The following is a 25,913-nucleotide window of genomic DNA, read 5'->3' as shown; positions in this document are numbered from 1 at the left end:
TGGCTTTCAGGCACCACGGCCCATTCGCTCTGCAGAGCAGTACCAACAGCTTGGGGCCTTGTGGAGAGCACAGGGAGGGGGTAGGAGCGGCACGTCAGGCCAGCATGGACAAACTTCCCTGGTGAAAGGCTCTCTGGGGGCAGGGACATGCCTGGAGAAGAGCAAAGAAGATACTCCCTGCTTCCAGGGGTTATAAATGGCAAAGAGAAATCTATTTCTGAATGCACCAGCTTGGGCAGGCTTTTCTATTGCTTGGGCAGCCGGAGCAGCCTGAGGGCTCCCTGGGCCAGTAGTCTTTTCCTGGGAGAGGGGCTGGCACAGAGGGGCTTGCTGGCAGTGGACAATAAGGATGTCTTGGAGACAGGAGCAGCCACTGGCTTCCATCTCCTCATGCCATGGCTGGCCCTCAGCCCTGCACCTGATGGGGAGGCTGAGACACGTCTCTGCCTCCCAGGAGCTACTGTGACCTTCAGAGGGGCTGGGGCTGTGGGGTTGAGTGTGCAGAGCTCTGCAGTACCCATCAATGGGCACTGCCATGGGGTGAGCCCAGAATGGGCTGCTTTTCTGGGCTGGACAGGGGGGAGATGGGTAGGGGGTGGGAAGTGATGGGGAGAGCCAGAGAGGGACTGGGCTGGGCTGGGAAGTGCTCAGGAGAGGAACCCACTGAAGTTAGCTCAGCTGTCCGACCTTGCAGGGTGAGGACTCACACCAGGGGTTGGTGGTACAGAGCCAGGGCTCGTGGAAGGGAGCTGAGACTTGCAGATGCAGGAGAGAGGAGGCTACTCTGTGCCTTTGGTGCCATGGAGAGTTGGGGCAGGTGCCCCAGGGCATTTGTAACCCCCCAGCCTTTCTCCCTGGCCATTTCCAGCACTGGCAGCACACCCCAAGTTCATGGGTGAATTGTCCTGTTTGGCCATTTCCAGCCTCCTGCTGGGCTCAGTGCTTGAATCCCTCTGCTTGAAGCAAAGGACCTCCAAGATGGTCAGGGACTGGAGCACCTTTCCCCTGAGGAGAGGCTGAGGGAGATGAGCTAGTCCAGCCTGGAGAAATGAAGGCCGAGAGGGACCTCACTGTGGCCTGCCAGTACCTAAAAGGACTTGATGGAGAATAGAGAGACAGGCTTTTCACCATGGGGCATGGCGAGAGGACAAAAGACAGGGGGGTGGAAGGTGAAAGAAGAGAGATTAAGCCTACAGATAAGGAAAGTCTGTTTCAGTGTGAGCTGAGCCAAGCGTTGGAGCAGGCCACCCAGAGATGCTGTGCAGACTCCGTCCTTGGAGGTTTCCAGACTCAGACTGGATCAAGCCATGAACAACCTGGTCTGACCCTTTTTCTTCTGGCAGGTTGGACTGCAGGACTCCCGAGGTCCCCTCCAACTTGAACTGATCCTATGGTGTCAGGCCCCTTCTCTGAGAACCACAGAGTAAATGTTTATGGGGCAGGAATCTTCCTGTGCTGTATGTGACCACCTAAACTAACATCTCAGCCAGCGAAAAGAGGCTGATTCCACAGTGTGACTCTCTCTTGGCAAAGACTGAGTGGTGTCGCTGACAGTCCTGGGCAGGAACTGTCTTGGGGGCACAGGGCTCTGGGCAAGACACAAAATGACCTTTTCTTTAAATGCTGCTAGTCCGAAAAGAAAGATGTTTAGAAAATGTCAATAAACATAAAACAAAGAATTAAACGCAAAGATGCAAAGCAAAGAAAATGTTTAAAAACACTTTTCAGCTTTTAAATTTTATTGTGGTTGGATGTAGGACCCAAATGCCTTCAGCTACAGGGACACAGACACCTCCTGCCAGTGCAGATGCCCTGGGAACCCCCTGCCCAGCCTCTGCCTGCAGATCCCGAGGGGCTCTGCTCTCCCACACATCCTGCCTGAGAGCTGCCAGCCCCAGGCAAACACCTCAGGTACACCAAGGCCTCTAAAAGCTGCCCTGGATGTTTTATGGTCAGGCAAACAAGGTCTGCCTGGAAAGCTGAACAAATCTGCAACACTGAGAAAAAAATAGGAGCCCATTTTCACCAGCTGAAACAATTGAGTACTTTTAATATAGTGGCAGGGTTTTCCCATCATGCCAGAGTGGGAATGTGCAGGGAGTGCATTAATCATAGGAGAAAAAATATTGATCTCCTGTACTTGCATTATGGCTGCTCTATCTATTATATTACGCTGCGTATTCAATCTCCCTTATCTTTCAGGTCTTCCCACCTCTCTTGATTAAATGGCCATGTCTAAGGGCATCTTCTCAGCACAGGATATCGGGACATTTGGCCTTCCCATTTCTCTCCAGGCTCCCCCCTCCCCCTGCTTTTTGTTCATTCAGATGCCTCCCAATTATCTCGTCGCTGCTTGGAGCTTCAGGGACTTAGAAGCTCGCCCCATCTTTCAGAAGTCAAATGAACTCTTTAATCAGCTCCTTCCTTGCATTTATATCTATCCCTTCCTATCTCTCTGTCAAAAACAGTTCTTGTATGGCTGTCGTCGTTGGCCATCTCCACCCCAGGATGTCCTACGCTGTCCCACGCCTGTGCCTGTTTCCCTGCAGGCTGTAGACACACGATCCACTTCCCCACCTTGCTCTCATCCTCCCATGTCCCTGCCTGTACCAATATCTCTCTCTGAAACAGAAAGCCATGGGCTGATCACAGACAAACACCACCACCACCAGTGACCCGTTGCACCACGCCACTACCCTTCAAGTGACATTTCATCTTCCTCATGCCCAGGCTCAGACTCCAAAGCTTTTCCTTCCTCATGCTGTTTCCTCTACAAAGGAAATCTTCATCCTCCCTGAAACCACCTCTCAAGCGACTGCAGGCTACTACAACCTTGCCCTTGGCCTCTGTGCCGTGAGGCCAAAGCAGCCCAGGTCCCTCAGTCTCTCCACACAAGCCATGTGATTCAGCCCCTTCAGCCCAGCTTGGCAGGCCACCTCTGGACCTTCTCCAGTTCCTCCCCACTCCTGCAGAACATGGAGCCCCACACCAGGACAGATTATTTCAGATGTGGCCACAACAGCGCTGAGTCAAGGTAACTCCCCTTCTCTGGGTGGTCTCGCTCATCCTACTTCAGCCCTGTGTGCAGCTGGCCTTATTCATGGTCAGCATGCTCCACTGGCTCCTATAGCATCCCTTGTAGTGACCACGGCCTTCTCCTCAGGGTCACTCCTCAGCTGGTCAGCTCCAAGCTTGCCCTGATACATGGGGTTATTCTTCCCCTGATGCAGGACTGGCCACTTCTCCTTGTCAAACTTGATGAGCTTTCTGACGGCCAAATCCCAGAGTTTCCCAGGATCCCCATGAACTGAATCTTCCTTGTGTCAGCTGTTCATGTGTGTGTGCAGGGGGCTCATCCTGTCCTGTGGTGCCTCTAACAAGATGACAGCATGAGGAATTGAAGGCCATGATGGATAATAAAAGGAGGTAGCAGTTTAACGGCCTTGCTGACCAAGGTAAGAATTCCCAGTGCTGGCAGCCCAGAAACACCAAAGGAGGGCAACAGGCAAGCAAAGCCAGGGCCGGCGGGTAAAGGGAAATCAGGGGTGGGCTTCTTGAATGAGAGGGATTGAGGATGACTAAAGGGAAGAACCTGGGAGGGGGGACACAGGGAACAGGAAGGTTGGAGGTGAAGCAAAGGGTACAACCAGGGCTGCTTGTGGGCACCTGTCAAGTAGCCCTCGGTCTCAGCAGGGAATCAGCATGGCTGGGCACACGTCTGATGGGCCTGCACAGGAATGCAGATGGCTTGGGGAGCAAACAGGAGGAATTAGGAGTCTGTGGGCAGTTCTTGAGCTGAAATCTCACTTAGGTATCAGAGACATGGTCAGATAGCTCACACCACTGGAGCATGGCCATGGATGGAAGCTGCCTCTTTAGGAAGGATGGGGCAGGTCAGTGAGGAGGGGAAGGTGCCCTGTCTGTGGGCGAGCAGAAGGAAAGCATGGAGCTCTGCTAGCAACAGGTGAGGAGCCAGATGAGAGCCAATGGATCAGGATTAGTGGGCAGAGCAACATTACCATGGGTAATGTTGTAGTTGGTGTCTGCTGTGGACCAACTGTATTAGGAAGAAGCAACAGATGAAGCCTTCTTAAGACAAGTAGAAGCAGCTTCTCATTTGCAGGCCCTGGTCCTTGTGGGGGACATTACCCAGCTGGACATCTGCTGGAGGGGCAGCACAGCAGGACACAAGACACTCAGGAGGTTTCTGGAGGGCACCAAGAACCTCCTGAGCATTCAGAGAGGGTGTTAGGAAAGCCAAAGCCCATCTCGATCTCAATCTGATGATTCCATCTGGACATGAAGGGCATCAAGAAAGGATTTAACAATGATGCCAGCAGCAAAACAAAGGCTCAGGAAAATGTGGGCCTGCTGCTAGATGGGGTGGGACCCTGGTGACAGAGAACACAGAAGAGGCCAAGGTACTCCATGCCTTCTTCCTCTCTGCGTTTACTGGTAAGACCAACCTTCAGGAATCCCAGGCCCCCAAGACCAGAGGCAAGGAGCAAGGAAGACTTACCCTTGGTGCAGGAGTCTCAGCTTAGGGAACATTGAAACAAACGGCACGTGCATTAGTCCTTGGGACCTGAGGGGATGCACTCATGAGTGCTGAGGAAGATGGCTGATGTCCTTGTAAGACCACTTGAAATCATGTTTGAAAGGTCAAGAGGATTTGGTGAGGTTCCTGAGGACTGGAAGAAAGCAAATGGAAACCTTATCTTGAAGCAGAGCAAGAAAGAGGATGCAGGGAGCTGTCAGCCTGTCTCCCATTCTACCCCTATAGACAAGCTGAGCGAGTATGGACTGGCTAAGTGGAAAATGAGAGGGACTGAAAACTGACTGAGTCCCAGAGGGTTGTGTCCAGTGGCACAAAGTCCAGCTGGAGGATAATCACCAGTGGGGTAGCCCAAGGGTTGATACTGGGTCCCATTTTGTTCAGCCTTTCATTACAGTCCTGGAGGATGGGACCAAGGGCATCCTGAGCAAGTTTGTGGATGATCTGAAATTGGGAGGAGTGGCTGATACACCGGCTGGTTGCACTGCTGCTCAGAAGGACCTGGGCAGGCTGGAGAACTGGGCAGAGAGGAACCTCATGAAGTTCAACAAAGGGAAACACAGAGCCCTGCCCCTGGGCAGGAAGGACCCCATGGACCAGGACAGGCTGGGGGACGGCTGGCTGGAAAGCAGGTTTCTAGAGAAGGATCAAGGGGTCCTGGTGGACAACAAGCTGACCACGAGCCAGCAGTGTGGCTGTGTGGCAAAGCAGGCCGACAGCCTCCTGGGCCGCATTCAGGAGAGGTTTGCCAGCAGGTCAAGAGAGGTGATCCTTCCCCTCTAGTCAGTGCTGGTGAGGCCACATATGGAGCTCTACGTCCAGTGCTGGGCTGCCCCGTACAAGAGAGACATCGACTTACTGGAGCGAGTCCAGCAAAGGGCCACAAAGATGATGAAGGCACACAGGAATCCCTCAGGAGGAAAGGCTGAGAGAGCTGGGACTTTTTAGCCTGGAGAAGAGAAGGCTCATGGGGATCTTATCAATGTGTATCAACACCTGATGGGAGGGCATGAAGAAGAGGGAGACAGACTTTTCTCCGTGGTGCCCAGTGACAGGCAATGGGTAGAAACAGAAGCACAGGAGCTTCCATCTCAACACAAGAAAACACTTTTCTCCTGTGAGAGGGGTGGATCACTGGAACAGGTTGTCCAGAGAGGTTGTGGAGTCTCCATCCATGGAGATATTCCAAACCCAACTGCACCCTGTATTGGGCAACCCCAGTAGGTGCCCCTAGTCTAGACTAGACTAGGCAATCTCCACAGATACCGTGAAGAAGAGTCAGAAGGAAGTAATGGAGGTCTCTAGTGCCACAATCTGCTCTGAGCAGGGAGAGCTTGTCCCTTAGATCAGGCTGGTCAGTGTTTTCTCCCCTTGAGTTTTGGAAATCTCTGGGCCCCAGACCCAACACTAAGCAACTATAAAGGTGTGGGTTTTTTTCCTTAAACCTCATTTGAAAATCCCCCTCCTGCTTCTTGTTCTCTTTGTCCCTTGTCCTCCTTGTTCCCTCCTGACCGCTAGACAGATCCTGATGCCTACTCTGACCAAGGACAATCACAACCTTCTCTCCAAGTGTGGCAACACCGGGATCCCCTGCGGCTGCACCGCCAGGCATTGGTGGACAGCTCCAAGGAGAGAGACACCCTGGGGATCCCTGCATGGGCTCAGAGGAGGGCATGTGGAGACACCCAGCACCTAACAGCGAGGGAATGTGGCAGTGCCTGTGGGCTGACACTGAGGCAGAGCTGGGGGCAGCATGGGGGAGCAGAGAAGACCTCCAGCAGCTCCTCTGCATACCTGCCAAGGGAGTAATGCACTTGGTGGTGCTTCTGAGAGAGGATGGTGGCACGGGAGGGGAGGTACTAAGAGCTGTGGTGCAGGGCACCGGGGCTCAGAACTAGGTCTGGGCTTCCCAGCAGGCAGTGCCAGTGGCTACAGCCCCCAAAGAGCCCTGACCATGGAGAAAGCAGCAGCGCATCTCCTCCCCGCTGTGGAGAGCTGCTCTGGCTACAGAGAGGCTACTGGGAGTGCTGCGGTCAATCCTGCCTGCCCTGCATCTCCCAACCCAGCGTGTCAATGGGTCCCCAGAGCAATTGCACTGACTGGGGTGACAGCCCTGCCTGGCTAGGGACTGAGGGGAACTCTGGGCTGAGTCATGCTTCCTTCAGAGCAAGCCCTGACGCAGGGTCCCAGCCTCCCTTTCGATGCCACCCTTGAGGAGGGGCGATGGCATGAAGGGATGCGCAGTCGTGAGCACCAGTCCTTCTTCATCCGCTTCCCAGGCCTGGTGGAGCTCCCGGACAGCAAGGACTTCTGGCTCTGCACCATGACCACACTTTAGGGGACCCACACCCTGGGCATTGTCTTGGATTAGGCAAACGCTGGTGTTTTTGTCTCTGAGGCAATTTCCAGCCCAGGTCATCTCTGCTCTGATCTCTCCCTAACCCTCCTCTCATCTACCTGGCCGTTCCTCGCCCCCTCCCCACCACCCCTGCAGGGCCCCGAGCTGGCGATGCTGCTCTGCAGGGTGATTTGGCTGTGGTGCCTGGGGTCACAGGGCGACTCCACACTGGCCTTGCTGCTCAGGGTGTGGGGCAGCTCCAGCTGGATGGGGATGGCTGCTGCTCATCTCCCCACTGCACTGAGGAGATCCCGTTTTATTACAGAGAGGCTATGGGGCAGTCAGCTCCGCCCCGGTGTTAGACACACTCTTACCCAGGCTCCAGGTGAGACAGAGCAGGTTCATGCCTCTGGAGAAGTAAGACAAATCCAAACATTTCTCTAGGAACACAATAACCACAAGGAACAATAATGGGAAAGGTAATGATAATGGTATTGGTAACAATAATGATAATACACCAAAGCAGCAGTTTTGGATGGGATATCCTGGGAGTTGTTTGCAGAGAGAGATGGAGAGTTGATCACTATTGCAGAAACTTTTATGTAATCCTAATTCCACCCTTGAGCTCCTGGTTCCTCATGCTGTAGATGAGGGGGTCACTGCTGGAGGCACCACTGAGTACAGAGCCGCCATCACCAGACCCAGGGGTGGGGAGGAGGTGGAGGGGGCCTTCAGGTGCTGATAAAGAGGGAGACCACGGCCAGGGGAGGAGGCACGCGGAAAAGGCTTTGTGCTGTCCCTGCTCCCAGGGGATCCTCAGCACAGTTGTGCACATTTTCCCACGAGACCCAGGAGGGTCCCGCAGCGGTTTTTTGGAGAAGGGTTGTGCAACCTGGCAGCACAGGGAGGCGGGAAAGTTCTCACGTCAGGCACAGACACTAAAGGTCTGACACCGTAGTGACCCATTCTATGACAGCGGTTCCAAAGGAGCATTTTTACCTTACCACGAGCCTTCCTTGTGCTCGTTTGGGTCATGGCCCTGGAACACGCCAGGAGCACAGGCACCACCACCACCGGAGGGCAGACACGCGCCATGCCCCGCCCACCAGCTGCCAGCAGAAGTCCTGCCCCTTCCCAGCTGCCTCAGGGGCCATTTGCCCCAGAAGGCACTCCCCTCTACTGGTCACGTGCTTGGTTGTGATTGGCTGGAAGGAGCAGTCACCCCTTCTGGTTGACCCGGAAGTACATCTGACCCAGAAGGCCCTTCCCCTGCATACACTGGGGCTGCCATTTTGTTTTGGCCACCATTTTGTTTAGTCCGCCATTTGGGGGTGGTGGTGCCATTTTATGACGTGGTGCCACCATTTGACGACAGTGAACTGCCATGATCTTAAACATCACACTGCTCTGTGGTTGGCTGACAGCAATTGCTTGAGAGCATCAAACCCACGTCTTCTCTGGCTGGCAAGAGGAGCCTCCCCTCCCGCTGCGCCCAGAAGCAGTCAGCAAGCGAAGCCCCCTGTCATTACATACAGGGAGGCCACCACTTGTGACAGCCTCATTCCCCACAGGTTCTCATTCCCCACGTGATCTCATACTGCCCTGTGGTTGGCTGGCAGCCATTTCTTTGACACCGTCAGACCCATGTGTTCCCATGCATCCCTTTGATTAGCTGCCTGCCTCCTTTGGACAAGGACGTGCTCAGATAGAAAAATATGTACATTTATATACAATATAAACATTTTTAGAAATATATCTAAAACTGAGTGTTCAAATAAGTATATACTATATTTTTATTTATTTATGATTAGAGACAGTATTTTAAATACATTTCCTTCTATACACATAGACATGTGTATGCATTTATATATAGATATATGTTAACATTTATAAAGGCAGAGAAATTGCATCTATATAGCAATTGCAACATAGGTATCAAATGGATAAAACCTGCTTTAATAAGAGCTACTGGAAGGAATAATCAGAGTTTAAATGTGAATAGAAAGCAAAGTACAAGGGTGGGTCAAGGTCCCCCACTTTACTGGGCTGCAGAAGCAGCCCAGACATGTCTGGGGTAGTGGGAACCTCAAGAGGGTGGGGAGGACACAGCCAAGCTGGAACATGCCCGAGGGCTATGGCCCCCTCCCAGGAGGCCACCAAGGGGCCCTTGGCCCAAATCCTGTCAGCATACAAAGAAGAGCCCAATCCTCTGAATCAGCCTAGGAGGCTCCCACATCCCATCCCGGCCCAGCAGGAGGGCCACGCAGGGTGAACTGGGGAAGACTCTCAGCTTTTCTCTCTGCTGCAAGACACAGGCAATGCTGTCTGTGAACATGAAAAAAACAGGACAAAATGCCAACTTCAGAAGAATATGTGCATGGGGACCATATGGAAAAGACCCACAGAGGATCTGAGCAAAGACCATGTGAACAAGAGGAACTAGCCAATGAGCCCATGAACAGCAAACTGGATTTTGAGGTGCCAAAGAGAGGGGAAGGGTGCTGGTGGGGAACTCCCTTTCCCCAGGGTTGTGGGGAATCTCACAGCTCCCTGTAAGACCAGTGTGGGATGTGGGCTCATGATACATGTGTTTTCTTGTCCTGAGGTTGATAACCTGGTTGAACGTTTCAGATAAGCTCTGGCTGACTGAGTGAGGGCAGAAGTCAGGAGTGGGCTGGGACTTGTCCAGGTCCACCTGAGCCAGACCAGGCAAACCCAGTACGCTGTGTCTATGTCATGTCAAAGGATGGGGAAGGGAGTGGTGGTGGTGGATGGAAATGTATTGAATACTGTAGGACCTGAGCAGGATGCACACGGTATGGAATAAGGGGTGCAGATTGTACTGGGTCCGGCTGGGATGAAGTTAATTTTCTTCTTAGCAGCCCCTGTGGTGCTGTGCTTTGCCTTGGTGGCCAAAACAGCTTTGACAGCAAGCCGACATTGTAGCTATTGCTGAGCAGTGTGTGCACAGCATCAAGGCCTTCGCTGTTTCTCGCTCTGCCCTGACAACAACAACAAAAGCCAGGATAGCTGATCCCAACTGACCCAGTCGATATTCCATGCCATATGATGTCATGGTCAGCAATAAAACTGGGGAGGAGGGGGTGTTCTCCAAAGTGTCCTTTACTCAGAGACTGGCCGGGCATCAATCTCCTGCTGTGAGTGATTCCTCTTCAACTTATTAAACTGTCTTTATCTCGAACCATGAGATGTATTTTCTTGCTTTTGCCCTTCCAGTTCCCTCTTCCATCCTGTTGATGGGGAGTGAGCAAGTGACAGGGTGGGGGCTGCCACATGAGGTCACTCCGCCATGTCAGCACATAGCAAATAGGTTGGTATGTGCTTGAGTAGATGATTGATAGGCTGAGAGCTGGCACATGGCTTGTGCAAGTGGTTGTGAGATTACTGATGCCTGAGTAGCTGATAGGCCAAAAGCATGCACGTGGCTTGTGCCGGAGCTTGTGAGGTCACTTGTGCCTTTGTATCTCATAGGCGAGTGGATAGAAAGTAAGTGGATACGTGGTGATCAGGTCACCGGTGCCTGAGGAGCTGCTAGGCAAGAGGGAGACACATGGCTTGGGTATGTACTTGTGATGTCACTCTTGGCTGAATAGCTGATAGGCCAGCACCAGGTGCATGGCCCTGATAGGTGCTTGTGAGGTTGCCGGAGGCTGAGTACCTCAACAGCGAGTACATGGCAAATGGGTGTAGATGTTCTTGTGAGGTCACGGGTGCCTGAGTAGCTGATAGGGCAGGAGTAGGCATCTGGCATTGTACTGGTTTTGGCTGGGGTAGAATTACCTTTCTATTTAGTGAAATAGTGAGCGACTGTGTGGGACTTAGCTGCTGGCCGGGGTTAAACGACAACAGGTATGTGTAGGTTGTTTTGAGGTCACTGCTGCCTGAGTAGCTGATAGGGCAGGAGCAGGCCCACAGTTTCTGTAGGTGGTTCTGAGGTCATTGGTGCCCAAATAGCCGATAGGCCAGGAGCAGGCCAACATCAGAGGTAGATGCTGTGACATCATCTGTGGCTGAGTAGCAGATAAGCCAGGGGCTGTGCATGAGCTTGCGATGTCACTGGTGCCTGAGTAGCTGATAGGCCAGGAGCTGGCACATAGCTCATGTAGGTGCTTCTGATGGCACCAAAATAATATTTAGACCACGCCCAAATACGACTTTTTGAAAGAACTATCATCAGCAGAAGGCCATACACTGCACACACGTGTGACAGTGTAACTCATGTGCACGCAGCATTGGCAGGAGGAGGGTGTGAGGTCACCGTCAGTATAACCCATGAGCACACAGAGGTGGCAGTAGGAGGGTGGCAGTGGTCACATCACCAATGGCACCCCAAGGCTGTGGGGCTCGGTGCAGAGCAGCTGTGTGCTGTCCCAAGGGCATCACGGGGGACAGGAGCTGCCCGGCCCCGTGTCTGCGAGGCCGAAGGAGCAGCCCCTGCAGCCCTGGCTGGAGCAGTCGGGGTGGGGGTGGCTCAGGGGCACCGCAGGGATGTGCCTGGGCACAGTGCCAGGAGGAAACCACAGACTTCCTGCCCGGGCGCTGCGCGGGGAGCACGGCGAGCGCTGCGAGGCCACGTGGGCTGTGGTTTGTGCACCTGCAGGCTCCAGCTCCCGATGCGCCTGTGGGGAATAACGGCCCCTTGGTGACAGGCTGAGAGTCAGGGACATGTCTGAGCCTCTGGGCTGTGGGTCTGCTGCCAAGGCAGGGACATGAGGGACCTTCCAAGGGGCTCTCCAGGGAAGGATGGGTGAGCCAGCACTCCTGGGATGGGGCTCTGGCCTGGGCTAAGGCCCTTTCCCAGCTGCTGCTCCCAGCACAGCGGGGTCTGTAGCAGGGTCAGGGGCTCCTTCCTTCCCTTCCTGACACAGCCTCCGGTGCAGTCCCAGCCCTGTGGTTCCCATGGCATGGGCGTGGCTGGACACTCCCACCTTGGGCTCTTGGATGTGCCTGGCATAGGAGATGCTCAGTGCTCCTGGTCAACACAGCAGGGCTCAAGGGATGAAAACCCCATTTTCCTCCCCCACAACCAGCCCTGTCCTGTGACAGCCCCCCACCACAGTGACGTGACACCTGCAGCAGAGCCGTCTCTCATATATGGTCATGAATGGCACTGGAGAAGTTCATTGGAGGGCTGGGCTGTGTCGGAGGGGAGATAGCTCCCGATAATGTCTAAAAAGGTCCTGCTGCTTTGATTGGCTTGTCCTGTAGCTGGGCTGGGATCTGCAGAGATATATTGCCCTCCCGTCATCATTGTCCCCATGAGTCCCCAGGAGCTGTGGCAGGGAGTGTGGCGCGGCAGGGATGTGCTGGCAGGGCAGGAGGCTCCGGATGGGCACAGAGGCACTCCTGTCCCCTCAGATGCTGTGGCTGCTCCTCTGGGTACAGCTGTGCAGAGGTAAGTGCCAGTTCCATTGTCCCACAGCCCAGGGCCAGCGGGTACCAGCATGGTCATCGGGATCTGTCTGGGAATGGGGTTGCTTTGCAGGTGCTACTGAGATGAGGGTCAGAAGGTGCTCAAGTCCATGGACCCTGTGCCTGCCTGTCTGGGTGGGAGAGTACCTCCTTTTCCAAGGCTCCAGTGTTGAAGGCAGCCTGTGCCTGGCTGGATTCATAGACAGCCTGTCCTGGGGCACCCTTTTGGGACCCCCTGTTGCCCAGCACTGTGCCTCTGGAGCCGGTGGTGGCCTAGCTGGTGACGGCAGCACTCAGAGATGCCCAGGGCACTGCCAGCCTCTGGGGTACCCCGGAGGGTTTGTGTGCTGCTGACTGCTCCCTTGTTCCAGGGGAGCCCTGACCCCATGAGGGCAGTTTGTGCCCTGCAGAGAGAAGGGGACGGGGGCATCTGCATAGAGAGACATCCTTCCTGGGGGGCCCGGCCCAGTGCAGAGGCCGGGCTGACACCAGGGGCGAGGAGGGGATGTGGGTGGGGGCATCATCGGAATCATCTTGGTGGGAACATGAAAAGCGCTGGGGGTGGGAGTGGGTATGGATGGTGCCGGGGCAGGTGGTTTGCATGGGAAGCTGCAGGCCTGGGTACACGGGACTGTCGAGGGGGTGCTGGGCTGGGGAAGAGAGGGTGCCCTGTGCAGGGCTGGGCACAGTGTGCAGGTGTGTGTGGGCAGGGGGCAAGTGGCTGTTGGGGTGGGAAAAGGTGCCTTGTGCGGTGGGATGGCGAATGACCCAGCAGGGCCAGAACTGCCCACAACCAGCCTCGCGCAGCCCATGGGGATAGAAGGGACCCCCACACTGCCCTGGGGACAGCCTGGAGGGGAGAGGTCTCCCACCCTGGCACCACTGACATGGCCTGGGCAGGGGCTTCCCCCAGACATGCAGTGCTGGGGCTTGGTGCTGTGCCTGACTGGTCCCATGTTTGTGTTTGAAGGTGCTGCGGAGGTGAGGCTGGTGGATGGTGGCAGGCGCTGTGCTGGGAGAGTGGAGGTGAGACACGAAGGCCAGTGGGGGACTGTGTGTGATGACTACTGGAGCATGAACGACGCGTCAGTGGTTTGCAAGCAGCTGGACTGTGGGTCTGCTGTTGGAGCTCCTCAGTATGGACACTTTGGGCGAGGATCTGGCCCCATTTGGATGGATGATGTTGGCTGTAATGGCACCGAATCTGCCCTCTCTGACTGCCCACACAGAGGATGGGGTGAAAATAACTGTGATCATGCTGAGGACGCTGGAGTGATGTGTTCAGGTAAGGGAACAGCCTGTTCCACACCCTTGAGGTTGGGACGGGGGAAGGGACCTTGGCTGTGCCCTCAGGGAGCAACAAGTGGGCACCAGATCACTGCCTAATGTGGCCAGTCGCACTGCTGAACTGGGACTGTCATTGCTGGTGTTCCCAGTCCCTGGGAAAAGCCCAGAGGAAGCCTACCGCAGGGTGAACTGACCCTGCCACCGTGTCTCAGCCCCTCTTCAGTCAGTGTCTTGGGCTGCAGATGAATCCTCCATCCCTGCCCTGGGGTGTCCACTGATCTCCACTGGTCTCCACCCATTCTGCCAGTTCCCAGCCAACAATGCTGAGGGTCCCTGTGCTGGAGAAACCAGGGGGGACTTGCTTGGCACTCCACACCTTGGAGGAACGGCATGAGATGGCTGGTCCCCCAGGTCATTCCCCTTGACTGGCATGAGTACCTCAACTGAATCAAAAGGGCTTTTTGGAGAGCATGAGTGCTGGGCCCTGGGAGAGGAGCAGGGTGGCACACAGCCCTTCGCTGCCTGTCCCCGGGGCTCGGCTGTGTGGTCCAGCACTGCGAGGCTTAGGAGCTTGGCAGCTGCTTGACTCTGGCTGCTCCCTTCTGCATCACGGCATGCACAGGCTTGTACTGGGAGGTGCCTGGGGCTGTGACAGCCCCACAGGGGCACGGCCCCATGCAGGCAGCGCTGACCTGCTGCCCAGCCTCTCCTGCCTGCCCATGGTTCCCCACACCGCCCCATGAAACAGAGTCTTTGGCATCATTTACTGACTCTCATCTGTGCCTGCTGTTACCCTCTGAGCCAGCATGAGCCCAGGGGGGCATGCGGGTCTCCTGTCCCTCTGCTTGGCCTTTGGCCTGGGACCTGTTCACCTCTGGGCAGAGCACTGTGTGCCTGGCTGAGGACACCCCCTCCAAGCAGGCATCGGAGGGGTCTGGACAGGCAGCAGCCATGGTAACAGCCGCACCATTGCTGCACTCTGTGACATCTGCCCCTAACAGGAACCTCCCAATGCCCCAGAACTCCCCTGGGAGAGGGATGCATTTCTGGCTGCATCAAGGTGATGGTCCTGCCTGGTCCCAAGCTCTGGAGGGGCTGAGCAGGCTGCAGCAGTCATTGTCATGTGGGCCAGTTCTCCCAGACCCAAACTGCTCTCACCACTGCAGTGCTGGGGGGACCATGCCAGGCAGCACAGGGTGCCTTGTGCAGCAGCAGGTTGTATGAGCGGTGCCTGGTGCTGTGACAGACACGTACCCTCTAGAGCCGTGATGGTGTAGAGAAGGGGTGCAGGGGGGCCTGGATGTCTTTGTGTCACCAACACTCCCCCAACAGCTTCCGCTGGGATATGCAATGGGCCATTTGGTCACGGCTTGCTTGGAGGTGATGCAGGATGTGGCCATGTATCTGTCAGAGGGCTCTGGGAACTCCCAGTTATCTTTTTTTTTTTTCCAGGATTTGTCTGGCTGGTGGAAGGGAAGAGCTGCTGCTCAGGACGGGTGGAGATCCATGATGGGGGCCAGTGGAAAACTGTCTGTGACTCCCACTTTGGTCCCAAAGCTGCTGATGTGGTCTGCAGGGAGTTGCAGTGTGGTGTGGCCCTGCCTGTGGCTGGGGCAGCTCACGTTGGAGAAGGGATGAGTCCCATGTGGGATGGAGAGCTGCAGTGTGTGGGGAATGAATCCCTCCTTGCCTCCTGCCCCAGGGGGTCTCCCAGGGACCAGCCCTGCACCCACACAAACAGCGCTGTTGTCACCTGCACACGTAAGGACTCAGGGTGGGGTGCTGAGCACTGGGATGAGCTCCAGCCTGGGCAGGGGCAGGTTGTGCCTGTGGAGACAAGGGACCTGGGGTGTCTGTTCCTGCAGGCTGGCAGAGAGGTGACCTTCCTGGGGGATCCTAGACAAGGGCAGGGCTGGGCTGGTGCCCAAGGACAAGGAGGGGGCATGGGTTGGGAGGGCTCACTGGGATCATCATGTAGCACCAGAGGGGACACAGAAAGGGCTGAGGGTGGAGGATGAGCTGGGAGGTGCCCAGGGCAGGCTGTGGTGCAGGGGATCTCGGGGCCCTGGGGAGAAGCAGGAGTGTGTGCTTGGGCAAGCCCTGGTGGGGGCAGGTCTCTTCTCAGGGTGCTGTCTGGGGAGGGGTGGTGCCCTGGGTGGGTGTGGGCTGAGGGCAGGTTGCAGGGGGCCGTTGTGGTAGAAGGAGGTGCCAAAGTCTGTGGGGCCACAAATGACCCAGCAGGACGGGAGCTGGGCATCCCCAGCCTTGCGCAGCCTGTGGGGATGGAAGGGGTCCCTGCAGTGCCCCGGGGACAGCCTGGAGGGGAGTGGGCTCCCACCCTGGCACCTCTGACTGCACCCGGGCAGGGGTTCCCTCAGACCCACAGTGCCGGGGCTCGGTGCTGTCCTGACTGGTCCTGTGTCAGTGTTTGAAGGTGCTGTGGAGGTGAGGCTGGTGAACGGCAGCAGGCACTGTGCTGGGAGAGTGGAGGTGAAACAACAGGGCAAGTGGGGGACAGTGTGTAGTGACGACTGGGACATGAATGATGCAGCAGTGGTTTGCAAGCAGCTGGGCTGTGGGTCTGCTGTTGGAGCTCCTCAGTATGGACACTTTGGGCCAGGATCTGGCCCCATTTGGATGGATGATGTTGGCTGCAATGGCACCGAATCTGCCCTCTCTGACTGCCCACATGGAGGATGGGGTGAACACAATTGCGTTCATGCTGGTGACGCTGGAGTGATGTGTTCAGGTAAGGGGAGAGCCTATTCCCCACCTCTGGGGTTGGGACAGGGAAAGAGATCTGGCTGTGCCGTCAGCGAGCAACAAGTGGCACCGGAACACTGCTCAATGTGGCCGGTTGCACTGCCGAGCTGGGACTGTCATTGCTGTCCGTGGCCCCTGAGGAAAGCCCAGTGGGAACCTGCCCAAGGGTGTCCACACTCTGCCTGGCCCCTGAGCTGGCTCAGGTGAATCCCCCACCCTGCCCTGCATTGTCTGTTGAGTCCCATCTTTCTCCTCATATTCACCCAGGACCTGCCTGGCAGGGCCAAGGGCCAGGTCCCCCCATGCCAGGGGCACCAAGAGTGACTCATGTGGCCACCCACAGTACCGGGGAAGGGCATGGGATGGTAGCTGCTTTGGGGTTGTGCTCCCTGGCAGGCACAAGTCCCTTGGCTGAAGCAAAGGGGTTGCTCGGAGAGGAGGAGCACTTGGCCTGGTCTGTGGAGCAGGGTGGCATGTGGCACCTCGTATCTCTCCCAGGGTCACCCCATGAGAGCCTGCCCGTGGGGACACGGTCCCATCCAGGAGTGCTGACCTGCTGCCCAGCCTCTTATGTCTGTCCCAGCCCCTGGCCGCCTTGCACTTCTGGATTTGCCAGCATTGACTGGCTCTCCTCTGTGCCTGCCCTTGCACTGGGAGCTTGTGTAAGCCCAGGGCTGCTCTTCTGTCCACTCTCCTGCTCTCTGCCCGGCTGTTGGCCAGGGACATGAGCATCCAGCAGTGCACTCTTGGCCATGACTGGGGACCTTTTTCCTGGGCAGGCACCGGAGCAGGGGTCTGGCACAGACACCGACCGCAGGTTCAGCCTCACTACACTTGTGCCCTGTGACATGTCCCATCTAACAGCAGTGCCCCAACAGCCCAAGACCCCCCTGGGAACAGGCCATGTTTCTGGTGGCACCAAGAGGTTCCTCATGCCTGGCCCTGAGCTCAGTGGGGCAGAGCAAGCTGCAGCAGCCAAGAGCGCCTGGGCTCATTTCCCTGGACCCCAAGCGCTCTGGGTGCTGCAGTGCCCAGGGACCAGTGCCGGGCAGCCCAAGGTCTGTGGGGCAGCAGCAGTTTGTCTGAGCAGTGCCTGTGGCAGTGGGTTTGGGAGGGAAGCAAGCCCACAAGGGTTGGGCTGATTTCTGAGGAGCGGCAGGCGGGCCCTGCTCTCTTTGTGCCATCAGCATCCTGTGAGAGCAGCTGGGGTGGTCGTGGGGCTTTTTGCCTTTGGCCACCTTGGAGATGAGGTGGGACGTGGTCAGGGGACTGCCAGAGGGCTGTGGGAACTCTCAGGGGTCTTTGGTTGCTGAGGGATCTAGCTGGCTGGTCAGAGGGAATAGCCCCTTCTAAGGACATATAGTGATCCATGATGGGGACCCTTGGAAAACTGCCTGCGACTCACGCTTTGGTCCCAAAGGTGGCAACATGGTCGGCAGGGTCTGCTGTGGGTCTGGGATAGACACATAGCCTTGAGTGCTGTGATGGTGTAGAGAAGGGGTGCAGGGGGGCCTGGATGTGTTTGTGTCACCAACACTCCCCCAACAGCTTTCCCTGGGATGTGTAATGGGCCATTTGGTCATGGCTTTCTTGGAGGTGTTGTGGGAATTGCCAGAGCTCTCTCAGTTGGTTGGTTGATTTTTTTTTTCCCCAGGAATTGTCCGGCTGGTAGAAGGGAAGAGCCACTGCTCAGGACGTGTGGAAATCCATGATGGGCACCAGTGGAAAACTGTCTGTGACTCCCATTTTGGTCCCAAAGCTGCTGACGTGGTCTGCAGGGAGTTGCAGTGCGGCATGGCCCTGCCTGTGGCTGGGGCCGCTCACGTTGGAGAAGGGATGAGTCCCATGTGGGATGGAGAGCTGCAGTGTGTGGGGAATGAATCCCTCCTTGCCTCCTGCCCCAGGGGGTCTCCCAGACACCAGCCTTGCACCCATGCGAACAGCGCTATTGTCAGCTGCACACATAAGGACTCAGGGTGGGGCATTGAACACCTGAGCTGTGCCAGGGGTCGGGGATCAGAGCAAGGACCATGATGGGCTGGGCGTGAGGACAGGAGGGGTGATGGGTTGTCTGCAGCATGAAAATAGTGCAGAAGGAGAAGAAAGGCATGCTGTCCCTCTGGCCTCTGCACCAGCTACTGAGGGTACAAGAGTACCAATCCACCCTCAGTCCTTCTCTGTCCCCAGAGTACACAGGGTTCAGGCTGGTGAACGGCAGCCCGGCGTGTGCAGGGAGGGTGGAAGTCCAGGTGCTGGGGACCTGGGGGCCCCTCTGTGCCTCCCGCTGGGATCTCTCGGATGCCCACGTTCTCTGTCATCAACTCAACTGTGGGTTTGCTGAGTCCATTCCTGGAGGAGAGTGTTTTGGGAGAGAGACTGGCCCTGTCTGGAGAGACTCATTCCACTGTGACGGGACTGAAGCCCACCTGGGACAGTGCCCAGTGATCACCCTGGGGGCCTCACCGTGCTCCCATGGGAACAACGCCGCTGTCATTTGCTCAGGTGAGTGCTGGGAAAATGCTGCATTAACTCCATTTGCCCTTTGTGTGCAACACGGCCACCCAAAGCAGGGGTCCCATGGCAGTACCAGGCTGAACTTCTCCCTGGAGAAACCCTTGCTTCCCTAGGAGCCTTCTGGAGGGCTTTGCCTGCTCAGAGTGACTGCTCTGCTGTGGGAGAGCAGGGGACTGAACGGAGGCAGGCATCTGCCCCCAGGGCAGCGGCTTAGGCCCTGGTGCCACTGGCAGGCCTGGGCTCCTGTGTTTTTCTGCTGTGGGATGAGCCCGGGACAGGGCTGCAGGGCTCTGCTCCATCCCTCTAGCTGCATCCCATCCCCACAGAGAGCCCTGCAGAGCCTCCTCCCACCACCCAGGCAGGAGCTGCCTGGGTGCCCCCAGCAGCAGCAGACCTGGGTGTGAGCTGCAGAGCGGGCCTGGGCTCTGCCCTTGCTTCTCATTAGCACAAGGCTCAATCTTGTCCTGTGTGGTTGGAGAATTCCCCCTTGCCCTCTTCCCTGAAGGGTGCCATGTTCCCCGGTGCCTCCAGTGGCTGTAGCATCTCTGCTCTCCCCAGGCTCAGCCGGCTTTGCATCCCTGCGGCTGGTGGGTGGAGGGAGCCGGTGCGACGGGCGAGTGGAGATCTTCCAGCGTGGGACATGGGGCAGAGTCCTGGATGACCAGTGGGACGTGCGGGAGACCAACATGGTGTGCCAGCAGCTGCAGTGCGGACAGGCGGAGACAGCCTACAACCCCCCAAAGCCTGAGCGAGGGACGGGCCCCGTAGGGCTGCGAGGGGTACAGTGCGCAGGGCATGAGACCAACCTGACCCTCTGCAACACCTCTGTAAGAGACTGAAGTGTTAAGAACAATTGTCTCAAAGCTTGCTTGTGTGTTTATCTGATAAGACCGGGCAGTAGACCACTCTTTTGTCTGACAAGACCCGAGGGCAGACCACTCTTTGGCTTATCAAGTACCACCATCTGGCAAGGAAGCCTGTGCAAACTTGCTGAAGCAGCAGGCCATTCTTTGGCTTATCGGGCACCACCAAGAATAGGACACCAACTGGTATCTGGTCAGGCCGCTTGCCCCACCAGTAGATGTGCATGTGTTACCAAACGGAAACGAGAGGGCAAACTCCCTCTCCAACACCAACACCAGATAAAAGACAGCACAACGAAACCTGAGTGTGGCCATCCACCACCGAAAAACTGAAGACAGGACCAACGGGACGCCGCTGGATCCATGGTGGTGACTATCCTTTGCTTCTCTCTCTCTGGATGCTTGCTTAATTTCCTCCTAATATTTCCTGCCTTTCCTATCGCTTTACTCTTTTATATTTACCCAATAAAACGTCTGATTGGCGGCATATGACCTCGTTTGTGTCTTAATTTCACCCTTGGGATCATTACAAACCTTCCCCGAGCCTGATAATCAGACCGGGACTTAACAACCTCCCTGCCCGAGAGTGCACTGGCGGCAGGGGTTGTGGAGGACGTGGGAGTCATTTGCTGGGGTGAGCAGCACTGCACAGGCTCCCCAGATGATGAGGTGGGTGGGCAGCCAGCCCCTGACAGCAACTGGGGTTTCTCCCCACTGCAGGGAGCCGGCAGGTCCGGCTGGTGAATGGGGCTGGGCGCTGCGAGGGGAGAGTGGAGATCTACCACCAGGGCAGCTGGGGGACCATCTGCGACGATGGCTGGGACCTGTCTGATGCTGCCGTCGTTTGCCACCAGCTGGGCTGTGGAGGGGCAGTGGAGGCGACTGGCTCTGCTCGGTTTGGGGAAGGCTCTGGGCAGATCTGGCTGGATGGCACGAACTGCTCCAGGGATGAAGCTGCTCTCTGGGACTGCCCTGCCAGGCCCTGGGGGCAGCACGACTGCGGGCACAAAGAGGACGCAGGAGTCGTCTGCCCAGGTCTGTGGTGGGACCCTGGTTCCTGGGGAGGCCGGGATGTGGGGAGAGCCTGGCACGTCCAAAGCTGTCCCTGGCTGCCTCTGAACTCCTGCCTGAGCCCATGCTGCAGACACCCATGCATGGGCACCCTCAGTCCCACTGGGGGTCCCTGGGGAGCTCAGCTGTTCCCCAGTGTTAGCGGGAAGGGCAGGGATGTCAGTGCATCAGGGACTTCTCTCTGCCCCTGGGTGCAAGAGGGATGTGCTGGCCATGACCCTGCCTGGCTGAGGGCACGGGGGGTGCAGAGGCGTCCCCTCTCCCACAGCCCCAGACCAGCCTGTTCCCCCTTGGTGCCTTTCCTCCCAGAGTTTGTGGCCCTGAGGCTGGAGAACAGTGATGGCTGCTCTGGGCGCCTGCAGGTTTTCTACAATGGGACGTGGGGGAGCATTTGCTCCAACTCGATGACTCTCGACACGGTGTCGCTGGCATGCAAGGAGCTGGGCTGCAGGGATGGAGGATCCCTGGAAACACGGCTGCCCTATGGCAGGCTCTCTGGCCCTGCGTGGCTGAATAACGTGCAGCGTGGGGAGAAAACCAGCTCCTTCTGGCAGTGTCCCTCCACTCCCTGGGATGCGCAGTCATGTGAAGACCTGCGAGATGAGATCCACATCACCTGCAACGGTAACTCTGAGCCACTCGGGCACCAGTGTCACCCTAGCTCCTGCTCCCCACTGGACACAGCCAAAGGCAGAGAAAGAGCTTGGAGGGGCTTTCCTTCCCATGTCAGACCCTACTCCTGCCGGTGGCACAAATGTGACCCCAGCAGCACACATCCAGCAGCAGTTGCCACCCAGGTTGCCAGCAGCGCCTGGGGAAGGCAGAGGCATCTCCAGGTGAGGTCTCAGAAGAGACCAGATGGGGTTCAGAAGAGTCTTCCCTCCATAGACACACGACTGCTGCTCTGTGAACCAGGGATCTTTAGGGGCTGAGCAGTCAGGGTCCCCCTAGACCTGCGCGTGTCCCCTGAATGACTGGGGTTCAGATGCTGCCATGACCAAGATGGTACAGGGAGGCACAAGTAGACCTCAGCCTTGCTGTGTTCTGCATGATCCCCTGAACCAGCCCCCTTCACTACAGGGTTTCTTTCTTCAGGGCAACGCCCAGGAATGTCCCTGGCCCCGTTGGCCCCGTGCCCCAACTCCACGAGCTGCACAGGTATTGAGGTGCTCCTCTGTGTACCTTTCTTGCCTGGCAGGGCTCTGCCTGCTGTCTGGGTGCCATGGGAGGCCTTTGCCTTCTCCAGACAGGGAGAAGATTCGTGCCGTGGGAGGCGAGGACGGGTGCTCGGGCAGAGTGGAGGTCTGGCACCGTGGCTCCTGGGGGACGGTGTGCGACGACTCCTGGGACATGCAGGATGCCGAGGTGGCATGCAGGCAGCTGGGCTGTGGCCCTGCGGTGTCTGCCCTGAATGGGGCTGCATTTGGGATGGGGCAAGGCCCCATCTGGCTGGAGCAGGTGGAGTGCCGGGGGACAGAGCTGTCCCTGCAGGACTGCTGGGCCCGGCCCGGGGATGGCGGTGCTTGCCGGCATAAGGAAGACGCTGCTGTGCGCTGCTCAGGTGAGCGGCAGGACGGGGACCTCTTGTTCAGGTGTTGGCAGGGAGCTAGAGAAGGTCGTTCACCCACTTGGTCCTGGCATGGCCCCTGACCTCCCAAGAGCGAGACCATTCCTGCAGACTGCAGGAGCCTGGTGCCAGGTGGGGAGCAGCCTCAGTGGAGCTGGGTGTCCTCAGGCCACTGCCTGTGGGGCCCTGCAGCCCCAGGGCTGTCCCCTGGGCTGCCTGTGCCATCCTGCCTGCCGCCCAGAGCAGAGGCCGTGGGCCCTGTCCCGGCCTGCCTTTCTAGCACTACTGGAGGGGCAGTTTGGGTGGGATGTGTCAGGGACATCTCCAGACACACCCAGGGCGTGTTGGGAAGGAGGCTCCCCAGTATCCACACACCCGTCCTCTCAGCCCAGCTCTCCTTTTCCTCCTCTGCAGCTCCAGCCAGGACAGCAGCATCCCCACCCCGAGCAGGTAACTTGTCCTCCCGCCCGAGGCTGGGTATCTCCAGCACAAGGCTAGTAACACACAGCTGGATGGAAGGGGCTCCTTGCTGGGGTGTGAAGCTCCCAGGAGGAGGCACTGGGGTGGTGGTGGGAGAGTTGGGGAGGGCTGTAATTTCCTCAGCAGGCTGGAAGCTTCCCCATTACTCAGCCCTGGGGTCCTCCACCCTCTGCGGCCTTGAGTGATGGGAGTCAGGACTGGTGCTGCCCCCACCTCTCCCAGGCCTGGTGTTGCCCCTTGCATGTTCTTGCCCATGCAGATCCTACCCGGGGTCGTTTGACCAGCAGTGGGAGAGTCTCAGTGCCCGTCATCATCTGCATCATCCTGGGGGCCTTCTCTGCCTGCTCCTGGCCCTCCTGGCTGGGCAAGTGTTAAGCACCAGGGCTGGGCACAGAGGTGGGTCCTTCCATAGCAGTCCCCGGGACCATGCCTCCTGGAAGGGCTGTGGGGTGCTGCGGGGTGTCACTGAGGGGCACAGGCAGAGCTGGGGGGATGAGACTGTGTGCTGCCACCTGTCCATGCACCACCCCATTGACTGCCTGGCCATGGGGCACCAGCAGCAAGGGGTGGAGAGAGCCCAGAGGCGGGGGGAGGTAGTGATGGGGCGAGGAGAGAAATAGCAGAGTGGGGATGGGCAAGGCTGGCAGTGCTCTGGGTAGTGCTGGAGGGGGCTCTGGGACAAGGGAGATGGCAGGAGGAGCATGGGGCAGTAGAGTCCATCTCCATGGTGTCAGGTCCCCAGGCTGTCCCTCTGCCCAGCCCTGCCCATCCTCGTCCATCCCCCGGCAGGGCAGGGGCCCTGCTATAGGCCCATGGGACAGATAAGGGGCAGCTCCGGGTGGAGAGGAAACATGGGAGCTGCTCCAAGGTCAGACAAGGGGGGAATGACGCAGGGGCCAGAGGGGCATGAGCGCTGTCTCCGAAAGGATGATGCGAGGGTGACGCTGCCCCAGATAATCTCCACAGCAATGTTGCCCTCACTGGGGATGCGGCAGCCATGCCGGGACAGAACAGTGGGGCTGTGCTGTCGAACCAGTCCTGGGCTGGCCAAAGGAACAGGTTTGGGGGAGCACAGTGGGGTCCCATCACCCCTCTGCCTGTCCCTGTGCCAGCCCTGCCTCTGTCCCCAGGCTCCAGGAGGGCTCAGGAGCTCTTCCCCGAGGACGTGTATGAGGAGGTTGGTTATAGCCCGGTGTGGGAGAAGCAGGCAAGGTTTGGTCGCTCAGGTGGGTGTGGGTCCTCCCTGCAGGCCCATCTACAGGACTCTTTCCCCTGGCCCCAACACAGGGCTGATCCCCTGAAGCCTCCCAGCCAATGGTCCCTGCAGCGCTGGGGCCGTGTGGTCTGTGGGGAGAGCATCCAGGTCCTGGGCCCGGGAGAGGAGCTTCCTACCAACCAGCTTTGCCCATCTCAGCTGGTCAGCCCCTCTCTTCCTGCCCCTGCACCTCATGTGACACCCAAGGAGTGAGGGAAGGGGCTGCGCTAGGGCAGCTCTGGGAGCATCTTTGAGATGGTGTTTGTCCTGGGGGAGCAGGGTGATTCCCAGCCCTCCTCCCCATGCAGCCCCAGCTCTGTGGGTCCCCCTTCCCCAGCAGCGCTGACCATGAGACAGGTCCGTGGGGCTCGCTCCCTAACACCCGCTGTGCATCTCGCCAGGCTCCTCTTCAGAGGAGTCCCTGACCCAGCTGCAGCCCTCCCCTGGGGACAGCGAGGAGAAGGAGGGTGGTGTGGGATCAGCACCAGGTAATGGAGGCAGGAAGGGGCTGATCTCCCTGCAGCCATGTGATGGACAGAGGTGTCACAGAGTGTCACCATCACAGATGGGGAGGACATGGGGGTCTCCTGTGGTGCTGCCAACACCAGTGTGTCAGCCCTGTGTCCCTGCGCATCGTCCCATCCTCTGCTCTGCAGGACGTGTCTTCTCACTGTCACCAGCTGCCCTCTCCTTTCAGATGTTCTTGTCCTGCCCGGACGTGACCCAGTGGGTGGCTATGATGATGCCAGGGAGGTTTCTGACCCTGGGGATGATGCTGCCCCTGGGCAGGGAGCTTGGGAAATGCCCAGGGCACCAGCGGAGGGAGCGGGGCCCAGGGATGCACTCGGAGGTGAGAGGGAAAGATAGCGCTGCCGGTTCCTGGGGTGCCATCCCTGGTGCCACCCAAGTCACTACCGTATTGACACCCAGACCTCCTGGGAAGGGGGAACCTGACCCAGGAGTTTTCCTTGGAGGGACTTGGGGTGGGAGAAGGAGCTGAATGTGGTGAGGAGTGGGGAGGAAGGTGATGCACGGACCCCATGCGGCAAACTGCAGTGTCCTGCCTTGCTGCTTGCAGGGAGCAGCCTGCGCTCCCGGAGAAGTGCTGGGGTCCCTGGAGCTGAAGGAGACACCTCGTCCCTGTCCCTGGGGAGCATGGGCTATGATGATGCTGAAGAGGTGTCTCTGGCACATCCCCGTGAGGACACAAAGGCTGTGACAGCGGAGCTTGGTGCCCAACAGTCCCTGAGCCCCAGGCCAGGAGAGCCCATCCCTGCTGTGCAGCTGGGTGCAGGCAGGAGGGAGGAGAGGCCTGTGCAGCTGGGAGAGCTGTGAGCGCCAGGGAACCATCTCCCTTTACCATGGGCAGCAGAAATGGCTGGGAGTTTCCTCTATTTTTATTCCCATTTTTACACTGTGCATCCATATTGGCTCTTACTAAAAGTCTCTGGGGGCTTTGACCCAGAGCTGCTGCTTGCCTGCCCAGGTGTCGGGTCATCTCCCTGAGGCTGATCAGGGGAGCAGAGAACAAAGGCACAGTGGTAGGAAAGGGGCGCATCTCAGGGACAGCAGGCTCGGGGTCAGGCTGTGGGGCTGTGAGAGCCCCTGGTGCCTGGGGAATAATCCTGCTGACAGAGCCATTTCCATCCTGCTGGCCACAGGCAGTTTCTAGTCAAAATGGCTCTCTGATAGGTGCCGTGATGCACCCCGGTGGGAGCACCCATTTCCTCACCCTGGGGTTTCCAGCTGCTCTTTCCCCCAGGCCCTGCCTGGGCCACACTGGCCCC

General features: G+C 57.7%; 1 protein-coding gene across 1 annotated transcript; it reads left to right on the top strand.

The window, feature by feature from the left end:
• Positions 1 to 13,241: 13,241 nt before the first annotated feature.
• LOC309603930 (scavenger receptor cysteine-rich domain-containing protein DMBT1-like) lies at positions 13,242 to 24,848 on the top strand (the record flags this gene model as incomplete). Its single annotated transcript, XM_082338808.1, has 7 exons — positions 13,242 to 13,411; positions 14,634 to 14,673; positions 16,059 to 16,187; positions 20,554 to 20,683; positions 21,905 to 22,002; positions 22,151 to 22,257; positions 24,824 to 24,848. 7 exons carry the CDS (start codon positions 13,242 to 13,244, stop codon positions 24,846 to 24,848), a joined length of 699 nt encoding a protein of 232 aa, XP_082194934.1.
• Positions 24,849 to 25,913: the final 1,065 nt, after the last annotated feature.

This window comes from Platalea leucorodia (genome assembly GCF_965183815.1).
Source record: "Platalea leucorodia genome assembly, contig: HAP1_HAP1_SCAFFOLD_261, whole genome shotgun sequence".
NCBI lineage: Eukaryota > Metazoa > Chordata > Aves > Pelecaniformes > Threskiornithidae > Platalea > Platalea leucorodia.
Note: the sequence above shows the minus strand (reverse complement) of the source record. Positions and strands in the feature narration are given on the sequence as shown.